The 24,885-nt window shown below is 47.3% G+C and overlaps 1 protein-coding gene across 5 annotated transcripts in view; it reads left to right on the top strand.

Moving 5' to 3' along the window:
* LOC142585995 (protein DENND6B) overlaps positions 1-24,885 on the top strand; it is a 102,631-nt gene that overhangs the window by 14,809 nt on the left and 62,937 nt on the right. For 3 of the 5 annotated variants that reach the window (XM_075697175.1, XM_075697172.1, XM_075697176.1), the window contains exons 1-5: positions 2,820-3,032; positions 3,211-3,249; positions 11,292-11,528; positions 21,187-21,292; positions 22,034-22,217. In XM_075697175.1, coding sequence (XP_075553290.1) covers positions 2,823-3,032; positions 3,211-3,249; positions 11,292-11,528; positions 21,187-21,292; positions 22,034-22,217 — 776 coding nt within the window. In that variant the 5' untranslated portion in view covers positions 2,820-2,822. Of the gene's footprint in view, positions 1-2,819; positions 3,033-3,210; positions 3,250-11,291; positions 11,529-21,186; positions 21,293-22,033; positions 22,218-24,885 lie in introns of those variants that run through there. The other 2 variants (XM_075697174.1, XM_075697177.1) reach the window with 2 other exon arrangements.

Here is a 24,885-nt window from a genome sequence, read left to right as displayed (position 1 = left end):
TACTTGTGTGAATAAAAAATAAAAAAAAAACATCTGCACGATGGATAGACACTTCGTCGATATTTGAAGCAGATCGTTAGTGGATATCAAGCAATGTGCACTGGATAAGAGCGAAACATGTAACCGATTGACTGACAGAAGTAAGGCTCATAGGATAAGGTTTCTCTATCTACACCGATAATGCAGCACGTATTGTGCAATTAAATCGCCCGTAATGCGCAGCAATTACCGCACTCGATTGAAGTCACCATCGCAGCGACGCGCTATTTATTTCAGGACCACAAAAAACAAGGTATTCACCTAAGTACAGCGGCGGTTTACCTGTCGGCAAGCCCCTAACTCGCATATGACGAAAGCAAATGTCACGGAGTCCAAGCCCACGATTGCTCAAGTCAAACTGCGCTCGCACGAATATCGCGCACGTTATACGCTTTCGACACGCACAAAAGCACGCCAAGCGCGCGCAGAACGTCTTGCAGCCGACACGACGGCAATGGCTAATCTACGTTCGAGAGTAGCTCTTTCAAAAAAGTAAAAACAAGCAACAATGTGACGTCACATCCTGCGAAAAAGAGTTGTTCTCCTTTCTCACCTTCTCTCAGCTCACGCATGCGCAGTGATCACGGAGCACTCGGGGGCGATGTTCAGGTTCATTCCCATGACTATGGTGTTCTAGAAGGGGGTAGTGGGCTCAGGAGCCGGAGCGCCCTATGCATTGCAGCGAGGCGGCGAGTGTGGACGGGACGCGGATTTCGGTGGCGGCGCTGTAGTCGCGTGGGCTGGCTCCCTCCGCTGCTTCGCCATAGAATAAAGTGCTTCGCGCGCTTGTTCATGCGGGCTTGATTCGCGACGTTGACTGTTTTTTGGTGTTTTAACCTACCGTTCGAGTCTGTTTCGCGCGCAGTCGGCCGAACACGTGAGCAGTAGGAAGGTCGAAACGTCAACGGCAGCGACCCTGCTTCGCTCCCGGCTGTGAAACAGGATACAAGTGGAAAAAAGGAAAGCAGCCGTCGTTCACCGCGCCGAAAGATGAATAAACACAGCGAATTTGGGAACGCAACTTGCACCGCCAAGAAAAAAAATTCGACGAAACATGTGCGGTTTGTGTGCGAAACACGCTAAAAGAGTAGGTGGATTTTTAAGCGATTCAAGTGCAGATGACCTAAGGGTGACGATATCTAGCACATTATCACTGCTGGGTTATCTTGTCAGCCAGGGATTTAGGTATGTTATGACATACAGGTTAAGCCAGGATTCGCTGGAAAACTTTTTCGGTATAGTCAGGCAATCATGTGGGTCTAATGTCCACCCAACACCAACGCAGTTTCTAATTGTCGTTAGTTGCCTATCCTTTTATAACCTTGCGAAAATAGTACGCTCAGGCAATGCTGACCTTAATGGAGCTAGTGGAGAAATGAGTTCTCTCCTGAGTGCGCAAGATGGTCCAGCTCAATAAGCCAGGGCTGCTGCAATCGACCATCTCATTGAGGAAGGAAACCTAGCTTCAGCCGAGCGCATGGTTCGTAGTATTCCTGCTGAGCACAGAGAGTTGGTGGAGCAGAAGAGCGACGACCGTCTAATGCATTACATGGCAGGATATGTTGCTCGAAAGTTTCTGAAGTGTTATGACTGCATGTCTTGCAAGGTCTTTCTCATGGAAACCCCCAATACGGAAACCAGAAACTCTGAGTTCACTGTGACATGCGACAAGGGAGGGTTGTACGTTATATCCTTCGCTGGAGCTTTTCAGGGCAGTGAAGAAGTTGGAGGACATCACTGTGTTCTTCAGCCGAGAGAAACTCTGCAGTGACAGCATAGTGGATGTAATGTTGCTAATGAAGGAGAACAATTCGGCTGTGCCTTAGGATGCAGCCAGCACTAAGATGCGCTAGCTCACAACAGAGTTGACGAAGTTCTATGTGCTGACCAGGTTGCACTTCTATGTAAAACGGATCAGCCAATCGCGATCAGGAACGGCGTAAAAAGAAATTGCACGCGAAGATAAGCCGTTCCTCATAGTGCCCCTCTCGTAGCAGCCATGCACTTTGAGAAAGGAGTAGCTGCCCATCTTTTGTACCAATAAAGAGTTGTTTGTGGCTACCGCGAGTTCTCTTTATTTTGCTGTGTTACGAAATTTCGCTATCCCTGGTAACCACTACGATCGCATAATAGTGGCATCACCATAGGATTAACTCCCTAGCTTTCAGTGGATATATGCTTTCGTAAACAAAATCGCAGTTAAAGGAATAAAACCTCATCATATCTGGCCTCTGTTCCGAATGTGTTAGTACACGCGCCGCAATTGTTTGGCTCACTTGAACTTGTGAATGCAATTGGGTCCTGACCTGTATAAAAAGTGTTAATGGCAAATGAATTAAGCAATTTACCCATTCACATATTTACCTCTTCTGCGGTGTTCGCTAGTTTAGAAATCAGTCGCATCGTTGTGCGGCCGTTAGTCTGCACTCGTTGGGTCGGCTTTATTTTCACGCAAGCTTGAAGAACGTCCGTCTTTCCACCTTTCTCTGTGCCTTGTCTTAATTTCAGATGAAGTTTTCAGAAAACATGCTACGGAGCTGCGCACTTTCTTTTTTCGGCGTGACACGAAGCGCACACGGCTTTCCCTACGTTGAAAATGCTCAGTTTCGCGTTCCGTACCGCCCATGCTCTAGTGGCGCCATCTGGCGGCGCCGACGTGAGATGCCACACCCGCGGGCTCTCCCTGACCCCACTACCCCCTTCTAGTTCACTATACCATGACGGCACGGTGTCCCCTTAAGAAACTCCCATAGACGGTGGCGCCAGATTTCCCTCTAGGTGTTATGGTGAGAAACACTCTGCTAGTAGCGATGGTTGCCATGGTGGGGAAGATGGCGGAAGATGTCAAGGAAGCGGGAGCTGCTCCAAGTAGCTCGTCGAATCGAGATGACAGTTCGGCACTTCCGCGACTTCTTACGTGCGAGAATCTCTCGAGCTGGATTCACTGCATATGTGTTGTTGCCTTTGACTTGGAGTTGGGCCAAGCGATGGAGGTAGCGTCTCTCCGCGGCTCGCTCCGGATTGCCGGAGTAACCACTGATGCGTCTGCTTTTTCATGTTCTCTTTATTCCTCTCCTTTTGCCATCATAAGGATCGCGAAGTTGTGCTCCATTCTTCTGAGCTGGCGGCATTGTGCTGGTGGTGATGAATGTGATGTGCGCTTGATTTCAGATGGTGCTTCCGAGCGATGCGCAACTTTCCGAAAAAGAGGTAAGGAAGTCGGAATCTAATTAAACACGATCAAAAACACACAAAAAAGCAGTAGTTTGGCGAAATGCGTTTACAATTTACGATATATGTTCTCTTGTTTCTGCCGCAACTCAGTTATAAGTTGTCACATCGCAATCTGCGTGACAAGTGTCACTTTTTAATTGACGTTTCATCCTTGGCTTTTGGAGAGATCTCCTTTCTAGACATGTCGGCTCACTTTTCGAGTTTTGTTATTTTTTGTGGCACACGTGTGTATGTTTGTGTGCGTGCGTGCGCGCGCACGCGCATGGCTACATGTATTTCTCTCGTGTGGGGTTTACGTATCAAGTCATACCGCCTTACTTGTGACATAGTAAGCTTTGGAGAACACGCCTAAAAGCATCGCACAAGATTAATCCAAGTTATGCCGTGCGATGAAGTTCGGAGATTACGATGTGAGTAGGGTAGACAACTGGCTTCAAGTTCACGTTGCTTAGGTGCTGGTCAAGTCAACGTGCGAATGTTAGTTGTAATTTTAATAAGTAGATTTGGGGTGAAAGATTGTAACTCAGGCTTGGCCTTATAAAGAAGGCGTTCTTATTCATATCTAGGTTTAACTCGTACCTGCAGAAACAAATTTTGCGATACAAATATTACAAGCAAAAGGCGTGTTTAGCCCTTGTTCTAGTGTATAGAGAGCAATAAGGTTGGTTTTATTTGATTATTTGAGTCATGCAGAAGCGTGCAACCTCATGCAGTGTATACGTTTATCCATCACAAAGATCAAAACATAACTTTCATGCACTTTTATGTTTATGCAATGCGCCCTTCTCACGCTGCGCTGAAATGCAAACACCAGACCAGGTGGATACAAAGTGTGCGACGTCTATGCAGCGATTTCTACGAGGACAGAGGCAGTGCGTGATGCTTGTTGAATGAAGAATGGTGGCTAGAGCTATGGTTAAGGATTCTGTGCCTCTTGTGCCACAGAGGCACATAGCCACTCGTCAGTCTCTGTCAAAGCTTCGACGAACTACGCAAACAATGCGTAGCCACCTGCCAATCTACATCTCAGGCCACTTCAATGTCGAGCTTGGCTGTTGCCCTGGATAACGCTTCACTGCTGCTACAGATCAAGGAGTTCGTCCGTGAAGAGGTGGCTCATCAGCTTTCCTTGATTCCACTTCCACACGGCCAGTCGAGTAATCCGTTGGCGCCCGCTCTCCAATCTGTCATCAAAAAGCAGGTAGCCGACCACATTTCGCCTTCTCTTCAGCAGACTCCGATGGCCGCTCCCCTGACGTTCGCCGAAGTCGTGACGAGACCTGTGCCACGGACCTACGGCCCGCTTCGCCCTCCTTTGCACCCAACCGTATCCCCTCCAATCTGGCCACTGGTGCACTATGCATGACCTCAAGACCATTGGCGCAGGGAAGACAATCGTCCGATTTGTTTTTATTGTGGCCGTGCTGGACACGTGGCACATCACTGTCGCCTGCTTACGCCAAACGTCCCCAACAATGTGTGTCCATATGCGCCACATTTCCAGCAATGCCGTGATTATTCAAACACCTTTGAATCTCCTCCTGCCATCGAGACCGCATTCTCCGCTGCTCGCCATTCACCTTCTCCTCGCCGCCACTCCCTTTCCCCCATGCACTGGCGGAGGGGCCCTTTGCGCCAGGAAAACTAAAAATCGCAGTTCAGGAGGCGTGAACTGCGGTGTCAGCGAAATGTATAAGGCCTCACACTTCCCCGAAGAACGTTATTGAAGTCGCAATAGAAGGAACATTGACGCTAGCACTTGTCAACACCGGCGCTGCACTTTCAGCGATAGATGCCCGTATTTGTCGCAAGATAGGAAAAGTGACGACGCCTCTTTCTGGACTGTCCCTTCGGACTGCCAATGTGCACCACGTCAAGCCATCCGGCGCCTGCACTGCTCGTGTCGTAATTCAGGAGGTCTTCTATATCATAGAATTCATTGTGTTGCCATCATGTTCACATTACGTCATATTAGGTTGGGACTGTCTCTCCACAAATCATGCGATCATTGACTGCGCCCGCGCCGAAATCGAGCTGTTTCAGTTTTCGACCGATATTATCGCTGACCACAAGGACCGTTGTCGCAAAATCGCTGTTTCAGAAGACACCGTTATACCTGCCTGGTCTTCCACTCTTGTCAGTATCTCTTGTGACTGTAGATGATGGCACAGTACGCTTCGCTCTGTCTGAACTCTTAGTTCGCCGCCGTTCACTACCACTGCCGTTCACCGTCCTCGAGTTCAAAGCTGGCGCCTCTCTCATGTGCGTCTCAAACTCATTGACTGAACCAATTACTTTAGGTCACCGTGAAAGCCTTGGCAGAGCAGAGCCACTGACCTCATCTTCAATATTTGACACGATGGATGACTCCACTTATCTTGCCGCTTTCGAGGCATCGCCTCCTCAGTCACTGCCACATTCATTTACGTCAGCTATTGCTCGGGACCTTACAACGACACAATGCAACGAACTTCTTCGCTTGCTCCAAGGCTTCTCTTCCTCTTTTGACTGTCGAGTAACATCACTCGGTCGCACGACTGTTTCGCACACCATCGACACTGGGAGCCATGCACCAATTCGACAGTGTCCCTCTGAAAGATGCGTTATCAATGACCAGGTGAACGATATGCTCAATCGCAGTGTCATCAAGCCTTCTAGTAGTCCCAGGGCATCACCAGTCATCCTAGTTTTAAAAAAAAGACTGCACCATACGATTTTGTGTCGATTATCGAAGGCTTAACAAGATTACCCGAAAGGATGTATACCCATTGCCACATATTGGCGACGCACTTGACTGTTTACAAAGAGCGGACTTTTTTTTCTGCTTAGATCACCGCTCTGACTACTGGCAGGTGCCCATGGCTGACGCCGACTGTTCTAAAATCGAACTTGTAACACCAGACGGCTTGTATGAATTCACTGTAATGCCGTTCGGTCTGAGCAACGCGCCTGCCACCTTTGAACAAATGATGGACGGCATCCTACGCAGCCTGAAGTGGCATACTTGTCTTTGCTACCTCAACGACATTGTCGTCTTTTCCCCTGATTTTCCAACCAATCTGTGGCGTTTACATCAAGTTTTGACCTGTCTCCGGAATGCTGGTCTCCAGCTTAACTTAAAAAAGTGCCGATTTGGAGCTCGAAAACTGACTTTATTAGGCCACATTGTCTCCAAGGAAGTCATTCTTCCAGATCCTGCTAAACTTCGCGCTGTATCCGAATTTCCGAAGCCCACTAACTTAGAAGCACTACGCAGCTTAATTGGTCTCTGCTCCTATTTTCGACGTTTCGTTTGCAATTTTGCTACTGTGATCGCACCACTAAACCAACTTCTCCAAGGCGACAATGAAATTTCTGCTTGGTTGGAAGCCTCTGTTGATGCCTTTACAACTCTTCATTGCCTACTCACATATTCGCCAATCTTGTGCCGTTTTGATCCAAGCGCACATACAGAACTTCACATTGACACCAGTGGTGTCGGCCTTGGTGCCGTGCTTACACAACGCAAGAACACTAATGCCGAATACGTGGTCGCTTATGCCAGTCGTGCCCACATGAAACCTGAGGCCAATTACTCAGTAACAGAAAAAGAGTGCCTGGCTATCGTATGGGCTCTTAAAAAATTTGGACCATATCTCTACAGTCGATGCTTTGACGTGGTGATGGATCATCACGCTGTTTGCTGGTTGTCTAACTTAAAAGACCCATTGGGCCGCCTCGCTCGGTGGGCCCTCCGAATCCAGGAATATGATATCTGTGTCGTCTATCGCTCTGGATGCGACAATCTGATGCTGATGCCCTCTTGCGCTTCCCAGTTACTTCAGACAGCAGTACTTCTACTGACAGACATGACATCTCACCACTTGACATCCCTGGCATGGCCTCGGAGCAACGAAAAGACCCATGGATCGTCATGATATTAGATTTTTTGTCAAATCCTCTGGCAGGTTCGGCACCTCGAGTGTTACGCCGACAGGCGCAGCATTTCACAATCCGTGACGAACATTTACACTGCCACAACTACCACAATGACTGCCGCAAATGGCTCTTAGTAGTGCCCTGTCACCTTCGACAAGATTTATGCTCCGCTTTTCACTCTGACCTGCAGTGTGGTCACGGCGGAGTGTCGAAAACCTACACATGGCTTCGCCTACGATGTTATTGACGAGGGATGTACACCTTCGTCCACAAACAAGTACGCTCTTGCATTGCCTGCCAGCGACGGAAATGTGTCCAGCATCTCTCCACCGCAGCTCTACAGCCAGTTCCCTGCCCAGCTCAGCCATTTGACCATGTCGGCATTGATATATACGGGCCTCTTCCATCTACTGGCGCTGGCAACCGATCGATTGTTGTCGCCGTAGATCATTTGACATGGTATGCTGAAACCGCCGCCTTGCCTATCGCATCAGCAAAAGACGTCGCCTCGTTCATTCTAAACAACTTTGTTCTCCGCCATGGCGCACCTCGTGAACTGTTGAGTGATCGGGGCCGCATATTCCTCTCAGACGTCCTGCAGTCACTCCTATCTGAACGCCAAATTATTCGCCACACTACTACTGCTTATCATCCACAGACCAATGGCTTAACAGAACGATTCAACAGAACTCTTGGTGACATGCTCTCAATGTATGTTGCGTCTGACCACTCCAACTGGGATCTTGTACTTCCGTTCGTCACTTACGCATATAACACTGCCTCTCAAGCCACTACCGGATTCTCACCATTCTTTCTGCTTTACGGCCGCCATCCCTCCAGCCCCATTGATACGGTTCTCCCGTACCGATCGGACCCTGCTGAATGCTCACCTGTTTCTGCGATCACTCAGCACACCGAGAAGTGCCGACAACTGTCCCGGTCTTTGATGTCTGCTCAACAGTGCCGCCAAAAAGAGCGTCATGACCTCAGTCCTCCCCCTCACCGCTTCTCATCGATTCACTCTTGTGGCTTTGGGTCCCGCCTGTTGCTGCTCCTGGCCTTTCGTCCAAGCTCCTCCCGAAGTACCACGGGCCCTACTGCGTGGTTGCGCAAACATCACCAGTTAATTACGTGGTTGAACCCATATCGCCATCTCCCGATCTGTGTCGTTGGGGGCGAGAGACTGTGCACATTGACCGGCTGAAGCAGTATTACAATCCGCTCACCTGTTCCTAGGTCACCAGGATGTCTACTCTTCGTTTCCAGGGGTGATTGTGATGAAGCAGATCGGCAGGCTGAAAAGCCCCGTTGCCATCGCGTGGCTCGTACCCAGTTCGTTCGCTGGCTGCGCCCTACCTGCTGGTGCTGAGTTTGTCGCTGCTGCTCTACGAGCCAAATAATCCCACCTTACAGTAAATACAAGACCTCATAGTAGGAGGCAGTTCAATTTCACAGCCTGTAACGGTGAAATATTCCTTCGCGTAATTGTCACATACTTGGCGTTCACTAATACTGTTTCGCCTTTCAGGCAGAAATGCAGCATCCCTCCCCCCTTTCTCTCTCTCTCTTTGTGAGTCCAAGTATAAGCGCTGCTGCACATGACTGCTGTTGATTCCGATTTCGAGTGAATCTTGCTTGGCCTCATTTAGGTTGCTGAGTGAATTATGCAGTGTTCCCCAATTATCATGCACCAAGACTAAAAGAAAGAGCAATTGCGTTACTCGAAGAAAACGTAGTGTATATTGTTGCTGCCTACAAAGTATTTACTAAGGTAATTGCAAATAGAATCAGGAACACCTTAGACTTCCGTCAACCAAAGGACCAGGCAGGATTCCGTAAAGGCTACTCAACAATAGACCATATTCACACTATCAATCAGGTGATAGAGAAATGTGCGGAATATAACCAACCCTTATATATAGCTTTCATTGATTACGAGAAAGCGTTTGATTCAGTCGAAACCTCAGCAGTCATGGAGGCATTACGGAATCAGAGTATAAACGGGCCGTATGTAAAAATACTGAACGATACTACAGCGGCTTCACAGCCACCGTAGTCCTCTATAAAGAAAGCAACAAAATCCTAATAAAGAAAGGTGTCAGGCAGGGAGATACGATCCCTTCAATGCTATTCACAGTGTGTTTACAGGAGGTATTCAGAGACCTGGATTGGGAAGAATTGAGGATAAGAGTTAATGGAGAATACCTTAGTAACTTGCAATTCGTTGATGATATTGCCTTGCTTAGTAACTCAGGGGACCAACTGCAATGCATGCTCCCTGACCTGGAGAGGCAAAGCCGAAGGGTGGGTCTAAAAATTAATCTGCAGAAAACTAAAGTAATGTTTAACAGTCTCGGAAGAGAACAGCAGTTTATGATAGGTAGTGAGGCACTGGAAGTGGTACTTCCAGTGCCTTAGGACAGGTACTTAGGACAGGTAGTGACTGCGGATCCGGATCATGAGACTGAAATAATCAGAAGAATAAGAATGGGCTGGGGTGCGTTTGGCAGGCATTATCAGATCATGAACAGCAGGTTGCCAATATCCCTCAAGAGAAAAGTATATAACAGCTGTGTCTTACCAGTACTCACATACGGGGCAGAAACCTGGAGGCTTATGAAAAGGATTCTACTTAAATTGAGGACGACGCAACAAGCTATGGAAAGAAGAATGATAAGTGTAACATTAAGGGATAAGAAAAGAGCAGATTGGGTGAGGGAACAAACGCAAGTTACTGATATCTTAGTTGAAATCAAGAAAAAGAAATGGGGGGGGGGGGGGCATAGGCTGGACATGTAATGAGGAAGGAAGATAACCGATGGTCATCAAGGGTTATGGACTGGATGCCGAGGGAAGGGAAGCGTAGCAGAGGGTGGCAAAAAGTTAGGTGGGCGGATGAGATTAAGAAGTTTGCAGGGACAACATGGCCACAATTAGTGCATGACCGCTGTAGTTGGAGAAGTATGGGAGGGGCCTTTGCCGTGCAGTGGGCGTAATCAGTCTGATGACGATGACGATGATGATGATGATGATATTGTTTCCAGTACAGTGGAGTAGCTGCCAGTAATTCTTTCAATATTGAGATTTAATTCAGTAATTGCAATCAATTATTCAACTCAAGAAGTGGGGGGGGGAGGAGGCCTTGGCATTGCCCTAGGGGGGCCCGGGGAGTCAGCCCCCCTCCCCCCTGGGAACCTTTGAAAGGGGTTCGGCCCCGGAGCTCCCCCTTAGTCGGCGCCTATGCCAAAGTAGCCATTCAATATCGTAGGGTGTTACATTAAGATGTATGCATGCTTTAGATACCTGTGAGTCAATATATAAAGGTACAGGTTTTATGTTTTGTTATTCGTTGTCTGATTACACCGAACAGAGGTGTAAAGGTTATAGACAGGGAGAAGGTGCCTCAGAAAGGCTGGCCAATGTTTCGATAGAAGGACTTATCCTTGTCAAAGGTGGACTCGTCATCCTCGGCATGTTAGTTTTAAAGGGTTAGTAGAGTGACGTCATGTGTGGTTGTCGGTGGGCGGCTGGTAGTAAAGGGAGAGGCTTAAAGAGAATGAGCGCTATTGCCTGACATCTGTAAGCTTGGTTACTAAGACGAGGGGACAAGAGCGAGAGAGTAGGAAGGTAGAGAGAAAAGAAACGAAAGAAAAGGAGAGGAAAGAAAGAGGAAACAAAAAAAAGAAGAGAAAAGACACCAAGAGGGAAAAAAGAACAAGAAAAAGAATAGAAGGGCATGGGAGTGTGTGGGGAAGCGAGAGGTTAGGAAGCATTGAGGGGTGTCATTGGCGGAGTGTTTTTGTGGCTTTAGAAGATCTGCTCAGGCGGTCAGTGCGCATGCAGCAATATCGAAGTGCAGCACTTGCTGCCCCAATTATCCTTTATAATTTGAACCCCCCATGTGCACATTATGGAAATCTAATTTTCTTGCTAAACCTTAGTCACCCTTTGTGTGCTGAGTTTCGTCTAAATGTTTTAATTCTGTGGAGTTTGCTGTAGTGTTAACATTTTTCAGTATCTGTGTCATCCTTTCTAGAGCATGCACATCTTTTCTTACTTTACTGGCCATGCGATGTGCAGCTCGGGTGAATTTCTTGCAGAAGAGCAGCATCTGCTACCTGGCCTTTCCGGATTCCAACTCGGGTTGCATGGGGGACACCCAGTTCCATTTCCGCATCAGGCAGTGTGCACTGCCCCAGAGGCCACTCTGCCCTGCCCTGGTGGCATACAATGCCGCAGTCGCACCTGCTCTGCAGGCTGATTCTGCCTATTTCCACGGATTTGTGTACTTTCGTCAGGTCAAGGACCCCAATGTGCGCAGGGGATATTTTCAGAAGGCAAGCCATGTCTCTGTGTTTGCATGCTTTGTCTCGCCAACAGTGCAGCCAAAAGCTGTGGTCAGCGGGGCTGATGCGTAGCAAAGACACAGCAAACAGACTATAGCATATGCATAGACCAGGAAAGTGCTGCATTCCAAATGCTGACAGATAAAAGCTGGGTTCCTACACATCACCAGGCTATACAGAAAGAAACTAGTAAAACATATGTTAAACAGAAACTTGTACAATTTGAATTGAACAATGAAGCCAAGGAAAGCATAGAAGAAATTAACTCTGTTTTTTAATTTGAATGCAGAATTAATTAAAAAAGAATGGAAATTGCTTCATGTGGGAGCCAAACCCACTTCTGCATGACGCAAGCAGAAGTTGTGGTGGCATATATCACCCTCCATCCTTTTTCTTGGGTATTTATGTAATGTACTAAGCCTAGTCCCTAGACTGTTGTTAATCAGTACAACTGATGGCCTGGAGCTAGATGTGGAACATACTTTCACTGGTGTGTTGGCTTCACATGGTTGTTGCTAATAAAAAATCAAGCATGGTTTTTGTGATTCTCCTTGCTCATTGCATAGCTAGTGTATTTACTCTAGCATTCCTTGCATCCTTCAATGCCACTGTAAATGTAAACATGCAAATTCTGGCTGCCACTGCTAGGTTTAGCGCATGCACACCAAGAATGTGGAGGAGGGCTACAGCTACTGCCACAGCTCAATTGGTAGAGCATTATATGCATTATCTGGATGTTGTGGGTTTGGCTCCCATTGGTGATAAGTTGTCTTTTCTTCCATTTTCATTTCTCTTTTACTCATTAATTTTGATCTCATGAAAATCAGGTGAAGTGGTCACAAACTGCTGAGAGTAGGAGGAGGAAGAAGATTTATTGGAAAAAGAAACACAAAAGAAAAAAAAAAGACAAGCAGGTGTCTCTTTGCTTGTGCGGGGAGGCATCCTCAGTCCAGGGCTCCTGTGGCTCTTGCTGTCTCCCGGGCCTGCCGCACCAGTTGCAGCTGGTCACGAGGGTCCGAGCTAGTCAGCACGGCCTCCCTCTGCTCGGGTGTGGGGTCGGTTATTTGCGGGGCTGCCTTTATGTTGGGGCATGCCCATGTGATGTGATATAGGGAGGTGTAGTTGTTGCAAAGGGGACATGTGCGAGTATAGTGTCGGATTTATTGCGTGTAGTTTGCCTAAATGGGGGTATGTGTTGGTTTGCAGTTGTCACCATGCTATGGTGTCTTTGCATGAAAGGGTCTTGTGTGGAGGTAGGTATTGTCGTCTGTTCAGTCTGTGGTGTTGTAGTATGGCATTGTATTGTAAAGGTACGGACTCCATAGATGCGACCGTATCCCTTCCTTCTGATGCCTGGGAGGCATGAGCTCTGGCTAGAGCGTGTGCACGCTGATTTCCACGGAGGAACTCGTGTCCCAGAGTTCATACTATTTCATCGTCCAGGAATTGGGAGGCTTGTAAGCGGGCGATGGAAGATATTCTGCTTCTCGCGTAGCTACGGCAAGCTGCCTGGGAGTCAGTAGTAATTGTGGCATGCTTATTGGTTAGACTAGAGGTGATGGCCAAGGCGATGGCTGTCTCCTCCGATTCGAGGTCGTTGGCACTGCGGACTGTCATCGAAGCCGCCTCTTGAAGGTTATGGTTGACAATGCTGGCTGTCATGGTTGCTTTTTGCGGGTACTGTGCGGCATCTGTGTTTAGCGGGGTGGGGAGGCTGCCATGTCTTCTCTGGAGAGTCTTTGCGTGAGCTTGGCGACAACCGGCACTGCTGAAACACATGCCGTTCGCTGTGGTTCTACGGTCACAAGCCACACAATTACTGTGTCTCGCTCAAAGCTGGATGCACGCTGCATAGACCATTCGTTTGTCTTTCACTCTATGCTTCTCCACTTGGTATCATAAGCTGGGCCCTGTTGCGACTTTGAGGTGGTCCAGTAGCACTCGTCACCCTTTTCGTGACAGAGCGTTGCTGGCTCTCTAGTTGGTAGCGAAGACCCTGAGTCAGGCGTCGGTGAGAATAACAAAAGGGACTTTATACACTATATACAGGTCATTATACAGGACATGATTGGATCGGCACGGAGGCCGAGAGCTAGCAGCAAATGCGACTGTTCCCGCACGGCGACGTCCGGCGAGACTCCAATGCGTAACACATCTCACTCCACTCGAGAGCGGCGCTCGGCTCACGGTGGTTCGGTGGATCCAGTTTTCCAGGCGGCGGCGTTGGGGCTTATAAAGCCCCGAGAAACGATTGTCACTCAAACAGCCCAATACAAAGCCAGCACACGACGGTCGTTCAAGAGGTCCAACCAGCGACTGCGCTGGCCACACGCTTCAATATTGCCGCATGCGGTGACCTCGAGGGGAAAGAAAATACGGCGCCGGGCTGTCTAGCACTTTGTTGCACGTTTGCACATGTCGCTCGCCGACGCTCCTCTACAGGACGCCGCTGCCTGGCGGCGCAGCATCTTGACATGTCAAGGGAGCGTTAGGGCGCTGTGCCTTTCGGCGCAGCCCCGAGGTTGTCCAAAGGGTGTTTCCAGGATAAATTCTGTATCTTGTAGAGTCGGAATCCGGGCTGGTCGTAAGGGCACAACAGCATCCCCGCCATCAGATAAGGCGCCGGGAAGACGAGCTGCCTCCACGTGGCTCGGATGCTAGGCGTGCACGTTCGTCAGGCTTGCCCAAGTTCACGTCCAGTGTCCGGACGCCAGGTAACTTCACGTGCCCAGGTCCTACTTGCCGGGACAGGAGCTCTGCTCACAGCTTTGTCGCCAAGGCACCTCGACCAGGTCCGCTCGGGTCGTTCCAATGACCTTGCTTCTCGCCACTGGTTCTGGTTGGTCGTTCTGCAGCTTGCAAAACCGACCGGCAAAAAGCAACGCTCAACACGAGCAAGTGCCCTCTGTCTCCCGTCAAACACCAGACAAGGCCATAATCCAAATCAACCTAACTAAATTGCTATCCCCCTTTTTGCTCCCGATGCGACAAGAGGCAGGTGTACGATCTGGTACACAAGGCTCAAACAACCATTTTTCAAATTAACAATACACCAAAATATCAGGAACAATTAATAATCAGCAATAATAATGAAAAATAGAATGGTCCCCCTGAAATCACTTGGACCGAAAACATACTACTGAGGAAGCAAATGAGGTCATTCATCCTTTTCCCCGATCTCCCTGCGAACATGACAGGTTGTCGCGAAGCAAGAGAAGGTAAGTAACGAGTAGGTCACTCAAAGAAGCGAGGCCTAGAATGCATGACTTAGAGCATCTGCGTTCGCGTTCAACCTTCCCCAACGGACAATGAGGCTGTCCTGCTGGAGGGTCTACAATATCGATTACTAGTCGCCGAAAAGGTTCGGATATGACGGGCACCAACTTCATCGGTGCCTTCCACTTGTCAGTGGATTTGCCGACTCTCTGGCAGGTGTCGCAAGAGCACACGAATTGTTAGACATCTTTCCAACAATATGGCCAATAAAACTCCTGAGCTTATCTAGCCTTGGTCTTTCTTAAGTCAAGATGCCCTGCCCACGCATTTTTGTGTGCGAGTTACAGTAACTGTCGGCGATATTTTCGAGGAATCAGAAGCTGCTCATATTTGCGACCCTGCTTATCTGTGTAACGGCAGTACAAAAAGCCAGATTCCTCGTAAAATGAAACCATCTTTTGTTTTCACTCCCAGTTTGACGCTCTTAATCAGATCGGCTATTGAACAGTCTTCCTGTTGCTCGCGAATCAGTTTCCCTTTCAATTGCAGCCAGCTCCTGCCAGCTGGCGGAAACCGGAGCGATAGTGTGGAGCCCGCATCGCCTAACTGCAGCGTCGTGTCCATATCGTGGCTAGCACTGCACATGTCACTCCCAGTCACTTCCAGGACACGCTTGCCCAGGCCAGCCTCCGAGCTCTGCCTCTCCCATGCCTGCTCGCCACTCAAGTTACCTTGATCAGTCGGTGTGCTGTACCGCTATTTGCTCACTGACACAAAGTCAAGTTCCTTTGACAGCTGGCGCACTTTGGATCGCGTGAGGGCCATGTACACCGCGTTGGCAAAGAATGATTTGCCCTGATCCTTCAGCAGCTGCTCCGAGCTATTTGAGAAGAGGTAGGGAAAGTTCTCAGGGAGAGCGGCAGACACAACGGCTTCTGTGTTAAGTTTCCCAAACTCCCCTTCAATGATAACCGTTGCGATCGGTAAACAGACACTCTCCTCCTCGGACACTTGCCGTATCCAAGTGCATTCCTCCGTAAAATCACTCGAGGAGACGAAAAACGGGTGGACAACGTCCATTGTTGCTGCAGAGTCCCGAAGTGCTCTGTACTTCTTGCCGTTTACCTTAATTTCCTGCATATATGACTCCAAGAGTCGTATGTTTTTGTGAATTTCCTGTATTTTTGCAAAAGCAATTTCCTCTGGGCAGTTTGCAGCGATGTGCCCTTGCTTTTTGCAATTGTTGCAGGTTAACGGCTTGCGTTTTTCAAAAGAATGCGTCGTATCGTTTCGCGGCTTGGGACCATCGTTAGCATTCTGAGATGCATTCTGCCCTTCCCTTACAGTTTCTTTGGTAAGTGACTCGTCTTTCCGAAACTCGCGATGCATGATTTGCTTCGGTTCGTCTAGCTTTCCGGAAAACCCATTTCTCCTATCTGCTTTTTCTACACGCACTGCCTTGCTGTGCAAGCTGCGGCGGGTGCTCTTCCGCTAACTCTGCTGCCTTGTTTAGCTTAACCTCCTTTAGCCTATCTTGCAGCCAGAGCCTGACATCTTCATCAATGCAACGGTAGAACTGCTCCAACGTGATGCATTCGACGATTTTGTCACGGTCATCGTAAACCTCTTTGCCCTTCAGCCATTCCACCAGGTCGGCTTTTAGACGAAACGCGAAGTCAACATTCGACTCCCTGCCCTTTCTTGCATACCGGAACCTCTGCCGGAAAGCTTCAGGCGACAATTTGTACTTCAGCAGTAGCGCTTCTTTCACATCACTATAGCTCTCAAACGCCTCTTTCGATAAGCAAGTTATTACGTCCGATGCCTCCCCAGGAAGCAAGGCTAACGAATTCTGTGCGCAGAGGGATCGCTCAATGCCATTCTGTTCGCACACGTGCTCAAATTTCACGAGGTATTTGGCCATATCCTCTCCGACGACAAAGGGTGGAAGTTGATCGCGTATTCTTGGACCGTTATAAGTGAGACTAGGCACCGGCGAGCTATTTCGGGTCTCCAACTCTCATTTTAAGCTCATGCTCGTGACGGTCCCTCTCTTTCTTTTCCCCCATTTCCTCCTCGCGACGTTCCTTTTCTGCCTGCCGCTCCCAACGTTCATTGATATTCGCCTAGGCCTGTTCAACTTCTTCAGCTGTTACGTCCCCAGTCCTCATGACCTCAAGGATCGCATTCTTTCTTTTTGTTGAGCCCAACTCAATGCCCAACTCCTCACAAATTTGAAGAAGTTCTTTGACCTTGTACTTCTCCATCGTTCACACTGTCCTCCTGCTGTTTACCCTTTTTGAATATACCTGCCGTATGCTACTATAACGCTACTAGTAAGACATCCGCAAGTATTTCACACACTGCCCTGTTTACCCCCCTCAGCATCCCCTGGTTTTCAAAACACTCACTAGGCTTGAAACACACAAGGTTAATACAATGCAACACCAAATCCTTCCCTAAGCTACTATAACCTGTGTCATAGAAAGTCTGGTGTTTGAGATAAACTTCAGGCACTCACCGCGCCGAGGTAGCCGATGCCGGTCAATGCCGTAGCTGCCATCCACTGTTGCGACTTTGGTGTGGTCCCGTAGCGCTCGTCACCCGTTTCGTGACAGAGCGTTGCCAGCTCTCTAGTCAGTAGCGAAGACTCCGAGTCAGGCGTCGGTGAGAATAAGAAAAGGTAGTTTATACACTATATACAGGTCATTATACAGGACATGATCGGATCGGCACGGAGGTCGATAGCTAACAGCAAACGTGACTGTTCTCGCACGGTGACGTCCGGCGAGACTCCAACATGTAACACATCTCACACCACTCAAGAGCGGCACTCGGCTCCCGGTGGTTCGGTGTGTCCGGTTTTCCAGGCGGCGGCGTTTGGGCTTATGAAGCACCGAGAAACGATTGTCACTCAAACGGCCCAATACAAAGCCAGCACTCGACGGTCATCCGAGAGGTCCAACCAGCGACCGCGCTGGCCACCCGCTTCGATTTTGCCGTGCGTGGTGACCTCCAGGGGAAAGAAAATACGGCGCCAGGCTGTCTAGCACTTTGTTGCATGTTTGGACATGTCGCTCGCCGATGCTCCTCCACAGGACGCCACGGCCTGGCGGCGCAGCATCTTGACTTGTCAAGGGAGCGTTAGGGCGCTGTGCCTTTCGGTGCGGCCTCGGGTTTGTCGAAAGCGCGTTCGCAGGATAAATTCTGCATCTTGTAGATTCGGAATCCGGGCTGGTTGTATGAGCACAACAGCCTCCTGCGGTTGTCCTTTGAACTTGTGGCTCATATCCACTTTGGAGAATTGGCTGTCATTTCCTTTTTTATTTTTCTTTATTTTTGGTAGGGTGGGGGATCTGACTCAAGGCATATCCTCTGGGGCTTCTGTTAGTTGTTGTTGACCTGAGCGGTCATGGCGCATACCCGCAGTTAGGAATTCGCCACCAATCAGGTGGTTAAATGGAACGGATAAGGACAAAGGGAATCAATAACTTGGAAGTTGACATTTACAAATAAAAATTCTTGGGTGGAGAAAAAAAAAGTAATATAAATATATAATGACAAATTAGAATGGACAAGGCCTTTCATCCTTCTGTCCCATGTTATTCCATATTCTAAAGTTTTAATAAGGCAATCACAGTGCGACTTGGACTACTGCACCGACCCCCACATCAGTGTTACTACAAGACACTACCCCCCAAATTTCATGATGTACAGAGATGATGTAAGTGAACTCTATGCCAATAAATTTGGCACACTTTTTAAATTTCCTAGATTGAAAGATGTCATAATTCATAATTTGTTGCACATTTGAGGAATTGAGGCATCATATCTTGATTAGTGTTGGCAGCTGTTTAACAGAGCACAAAAAGCTAGAAAAGAAATTTGGTGTCGGTTGACCTTTTATTGTTTGTTTGCTTCATATAGTTATTGATAGCAATCTATCGAGCCCTTCGGTTACCCAGTTGTCCTTGCTAGAAAGAATAAAGTTCACTCTTGCAGCCTAGTATTCTCTTCCTCCCTCTTTATTCAGCGTTGGAGCTGTAGGCAAGCAGTAAATTGTGAATTCAAGTTTGAAAACTTGCGCTTTAATATCAGGGCATTGTTTATGACATTGTTATTAAAGAATGGTTATCGATAAGAAACTATTGAGCTCCTCGGTTATCCAGCTGTCCTTGCTAGAAAGAATAAGTTCACTCTTACAGGATGGTGTTCTCTCCCTCTCTCGAAAGGACATCGAGCTCTGTCATTTTGAAATATGTCCAGGTGTAGCAGTAAACATGTGCAAATTAAAAAATACAGGACTGATGTACTTATACAAGCAATAGCTGTTTTTATGGAAAAATTCTAATTGATTGCACATGTGAAGGCTCTGGGCAAGTTTTCTTCTGCATTTATTTTATTACTATTATCTACTGCCATTTGAGATTTGAATTGTAATGCTGTGCCATAGCAGTCATTGGCTGCTACTTCTGTGGCCAACAGTTTGTTCCCAGCCTTGATGAACTAGTTTAAGAGTGAAGTCTCTTCATTCTGCTTCAGAGCTGTTGGTGAGCAGTGAATTTGGAATTCAAGTTTTTCGGGCATTTTCTAAGAATGTATTGTGGCAAGAAATACAGAACCGAATGTAAAAATAAGCAGAAGGTAGCACTCAAAGCTAGGCAAATAATGTATACTAGAAGGAAGCAGTGCAACAAAACAGCAGTGATGATATCCATGCAGGGAAATTATGTGTGGAGCGCATAAGGGAAGCATTCTAGCATAAGAAAAAGAAACGAGAAATCCTGAGGCTGGGGGGGGGAGGGGGGGGGTTCTTCTGATTGTAACTTTGTGTGAAAGAACAAAAACTTGATTTCATTTTTGTGGTGGATCTTGTGCTCTAGTTAAAAAGTAGTTTTGCAAATGTACATACAAAAGCATGCACAATGACCCAAATTTTTAGTGGGCTGTTGTTGCTGCTGTTGCCGTGCTTCTGATCTGAAAACAGAAGTGGCAAGTTTTGCTGCTGACAGACACGAGGTTGCGGGATCAAATCCACTATGGGGATTCGATGGGGGCGAAATGCGAAAACATCCGTGTTCTTAGATTTAGATGCACGTTAAAGAACCGCAGCTGGTCCTAATTTCCAGAGACCCCACTACGGCGTGCCTCATGATCAGATCGTAGTTTTGGCACATAAAACCCCATAATTTAATTTAATTGCTACTGACAGACAGTGATGCGAGTTTGTTCCTGTAGGCAAACTACTGATGGCCATATGATTACACAGCAGCCGTTCCTAATTTTTGCCAAACTAACCAGTGAAATAAAATACCTTATTAAAATGACAGACAATGAACTATGACATGTGTAGAATGTGTGTACCAATGAAACAACATTATGTTCAAATATTTAACAAGCAAAATGAAGTTATTGTGTGCAAATATGGTCACATAGCGCAGCCTTTACACGAAATGTCCAAAAAATAAATTCACACTGGACAAAGCTTTTTCATTGGTATGCAGTATGTGTTTCAGAAATAATGTTCAACTTTCAAGCACTCTGTGAATCTTCTTTGGGCAGGAAATTGTGCTTGCATGACAGTGCCTGGTGCCAGTGAGGCCTGCATTTCCCTTGTTTTTCAGTCCGTGCCCAAAATTTGCTGCTCTAAGGTTTGCAACGGCTCATAGAAAAGGGGTTTCCAGTAACGGTTCCCACAGCATCCAAAGCCTTTCTGCTTGAGCTGTGAATGCGCTTTCAAAATGGCGGTCATGAGAGCTTCCAATTTTTCCAGGGAATTGCCAGCACAAGTAAAAATGTATATCCTTGCTTTTTTTAACCATGCTGATATGGCTAAAATTTTGCTAGCACATTCTTGAATAATTGAGGAACCTGGAACTGCAAGCAATTGGAAATGCATTTTCTGGCCAAAAATTTTTATTCCCTGCACTGTGTCCCCCTCTTGACAGAAAGAAGGCAGTGTGGATTTGAGAGCGAGTGCAAGTAGGTGGTAGTCTAGTTGAGATAAAGAAGCAGCAGTTGAGTAGAGCAAGTAATGTAACATGCAGAAAAGATAACCAGGTGCCTGTTGTAGTATCAAAAGGAGGGGACGATGGGGGTAGCTATATAGGCTTGTTGGTAGGTCAGCTTCTAAATCGCTGTAGTGCAGGCAGAATGACATGGGGGACTAGAAGGCACACGAGACAGCGTCCTAACATTGCTATTTTCTAACAACTCGTTTATTTGCAAGACGTGTGTAGTACATAGCTAGGTGAGCAAAAACAAAACCACAGAAACCACAAGCAGGCACTTTTGAGGCCATACGATGCACTGGGTTAGGTGGTACAAGGAGGTTAGGAAATTTGCACGAAGAGAAGTGATTGCTGCAGTGGACACGAGAGATGTGGTCTGCATGCTGTGTTTAACAGGATGCCCCCCCTTTCCCCTTGTGCAGTCCCTTGTGGTGCTCACACGGCTGCCACTGGTGGGTCTCTTCAGCCGTGTGCTCTCCCTCGTAGCTCAGGAATACTTTCGCACGAGTCTGCCCAGTCTCGAGGCAGGTGCGTATAATCCTCTTTCGTCTTTGCAGAGCCCACTTGTGTCAGGCAGTAGGACCACCTGTCTGTTGCAAGTAGGGCATCCTACTCTGGCCACATATGTTTGCATGCACTGACTGTCTGTGCATGTGCATATCTTGTAATTTTTTGAGTGGCCATCAGATTTTTCATGGCTTCTTGAGAGTGTGGAATTCCGCTCTTGCAACAGTGGAGCCATAATCTTGAAGGCTGCACTTTTGGCGTACTGTAATGCTGCCGCTAGTTGGTCTCCAGAGAAATAGAATCTGTTTAAATGCATGAAAAAAATCTGAGTTCAAACAGATGCACATAGTGTGCCTTGAGGTCTCAATGTCTTATAGCATCTGCCTGCTGCTGTTGGTCTGGCCCCATTGTGCATAAAGAATTTCAGTGCTACTTGTATTTGATATCAGTGAAGCAATGCCTTTTACGGCACTGCAGCAGCTCTCTACATTGAAGTTTGTTCTTTGTGCTCTGCTGCATTGAGATTTTGCTTTCAAGAGTCACTGCTTTGCTTCCAACCAAAACTAAGGTATGACCGTTAGGGCTTTAGTATTACTCTTATGACCGTTAGGACTCTAGTATTACTCTTTCAGAATAGTTTTTTCCTATGTAAAAATCATTCAATGATGACGGATTTGAAATTCAACCTGAAGCAATCTTTTACATCGGCACACATAAATGCACAGTGTTTAGGTCGGCCTTTCTGTGCCCCCCACATCGCAGCCCTGCGGAACCTGGAGAGCTGGCCTGCACCCATGCCAGGCCGTGCCCTCAGCCTGCCACTGCATGGAGTGTCCCTGGAGGCTCGAATCCCACCCCTGCAAGGCTTGTGCCGTACCCTAGGCCCACCTCCGGTCCAGCCAGGCCTGGATCCAGTGCCCTCTGTGCATGAAGTGGACCTGTTTCGGTGCGCCTTGCTTGCTCCCTGTGCTGTGTTCTGCTGACTGGTGTACTTATGCTTAACCCCTTCAGGGTTAAGCCATATGCAACCGCCCAGGGTTTATTTTTTTTATTGCAGATTCCAATTCTTCTGGGGGACCTATTTCGAAAACAATTTTGCGTAATTTTTCTAGGGTGACCGTAAAATGAGAAAAAGAATTTTGCATTGGTATATATGTACTGTTTATTTAAGAATAACAACAATGAAAAAAGGAAATAAACTTATAAGAATTAAAAATTTGATGCATTGTTATACACATAGTTTAAGGCTTAGAATATGTGCACACGAGAATATTTCGCAAGTTTCAAATGTTCCTTCTCTTACACTAAGATTTACATCCATAGCTTAATCGAACTGCATAGGTGAGCGTACCCAAGAAAACTGTGTGGTTGTGTGCATGTCAAAAAAGCAAAACATATGACAAACTTCCACTAATCTTCATCTTATCACCAACCAGAGGCAATTAGTTTTTGCGAGTGTCAAAAAAAAAAAAGCAATAAAAACGCGTGCACGGCTGCGTCCTTCCTATGCGCACCCCCGAGAGCACTAAACGAGCGAGAAACAGGTGGTCGTCCTTTGAGCGATTAGTAACGAGATAGCCATCAGTTTTACAAGCGCAAGAAGCCGAAACCACCCGTGGAGCGAAACCCAAACCGCCGCCCACCCGCGCGCATGCCAATGCGGGAGTGGTACTATAGATGCGCCAAAGCAAACTAGCTCTAAAGCAAACCATGCAAGGAAAACCGAGAGAGGGAGGCGCTAGAAAAAAATTCCCTCTATTCCCATATAGTGGCAGCACATACCAGGAAAGAAAAAGTTAGGAAATTGGCGTGCTTTTTAAACGTACAGATGGCGCTGTAAATATATGGCATCAATCATTTTGGACTTGTTCGCGGCGCCCTATATTTACTTCATTGACCTTGAAAGGGTTAAAGCTTTAATCACTTGCACTGTCTTGCTAGTAGAGAAACCTCGTCAAAAGACTTTATCTTGCCACATGTTCTGAATGAGAGTTCATTTTGCGTTGGTCACTCACCTTGGAGGCATGAGAAACTGCTGTTCACAGAAACTACTCTCGGTCAGTGGTGGTGGCCGGTCTCCCCTCTGTTTACCTTGTGGAGAACGCTTGGGCTGGAGCATGTTATTTATTGAAAGGAGTGCCACATGTTGGAATAATTTTTCTAGCTGAAGCTTCCCACTTGCTTCAGGTTGTTTAGATGGGCAGCACAGCTTAGCCAATATTGTTTTGAGATTCTTAAACACTTGCCACCCTAGGTTTCAGGGGCTACCATGGCAAGCTTGGCCTTTTGAACAATGAAATTAGACTTTTGTGCTGGTTTCTGCCTGTTTTATTTACTCTAGCTGTTCTAGTTCTAACACACTGTAGTTGATAATCATGTGCCATGATTAAGTCGCTTTACTATAGGGACACTAAAGGCAAATACTGAGGCAAGCTAAAGTGATAGATTAGTGCTCGAGAATCTCTAAGGCGTCAATATTATCGCGAACAGACGCTTAATAATCAAGAAATTGAGGCAAATGCAGTACATGATTAGAGACTCCCCCGGTACATTCAAGCACTTGCCAGATTACGACAGCACTCCTCAGTTAAATTCTGTCACTAGTGCTCGATTACTTGTTGCAAGAAACATTCTTTTATTGTATTATAAGATGAAATAAAATGCTACTTGCCCAATTCTATTTCATTTTTAGAAAGAAGAACTCATTGAAATTGCCGTTGACAATGACGCGCACAGTCGAATGGTTTCGTTTGCGCTCAACTGTGCGCCGCCCACGCTTTCACGTTTCAGCACTTTCCTGATTGCGTTGTGCTGCACTGGTTTTGCTCGCTCGCAAAACTCGCAAAAACTGCAAGTAGCAGAGAATTCAACTTCTATGTGATGTTGTGAGATACTCGAATACTCCACACCACCTGACCAAAAAGCAGCTGCAGCAGAGAATCCACTGCTCTGTCTTGACTCGGTACCGCCATCTGTCGGGCGCCGTTTTACTCACCGACGGCAGGCAGCAAAGGGTGGTGATGGCGTGTGCAATGTCGCCACTCCACGGGAGATTTAAACTTCGTAAAAGGCATTCGGACCCTTCAGATGCAATTTTCTCGTAAACTAAGTCTTTTCTTGGCATGAAACAAGCGTTGCAAGGTTTCTGGGACGGTCTTTAAACAGTCCACACCGACTTTGTATTAGCCTTTAGTGTCCCTTTAAAGGGCCCCTAAACCACTGTGAGCTTGAAGATGTGTTGCGAAGTCACAGCTGTGTACTAGTTTACAGTGCAGATACAGTTGCAAGAAAATTTTGAAATGATGCCACAACAGCACAGTTAAAGGCGTCTGATGAGCGCCTATATAGCCACAACATTTTCTCGCTCATCTGCGGTACCCTCCCCAGTGGCGCTCTCTCCTCCTCGTCATATACTCTGACCAAGTACAAGTGGTGTAGCGAAAGCTGTGGGTCGCATCCATGCCATAAGAAAGATTCCTCCATTGTCTGCCCCTAATCGCCCTCCGTGCATGCCGACTGGAAAGAAACTTTGTAAAAAGTTCAGTGGCACACAATTGGCAAGTCCGCCCTCCATTCTCAGAAGACGCAGCGGGCTCTCCTCGTGTTGGCATTGT

This window comes from Dermacentor variabilis, chromosome 6 (assembly GCF_050947875.1).
Source record: "Dermacentor variabilis isolate Ectoservices chromosome 6, ASM5094787v1, whole genome shotgun sequence".
In the NCBI taxonomy this organism is placed as follows: domain Eukaryota; kingdom Metazoa; phylum Arthropoda; class Arachnida; order Ixodida; family Ixodidae; genus Dermacentor; species Dermacentor variabilis.
The sequence above is the reverse complement of the archived record's forward strand: the minus strand, read 5'-3'. Positions and strand labels throughout refer to the sequence as shown.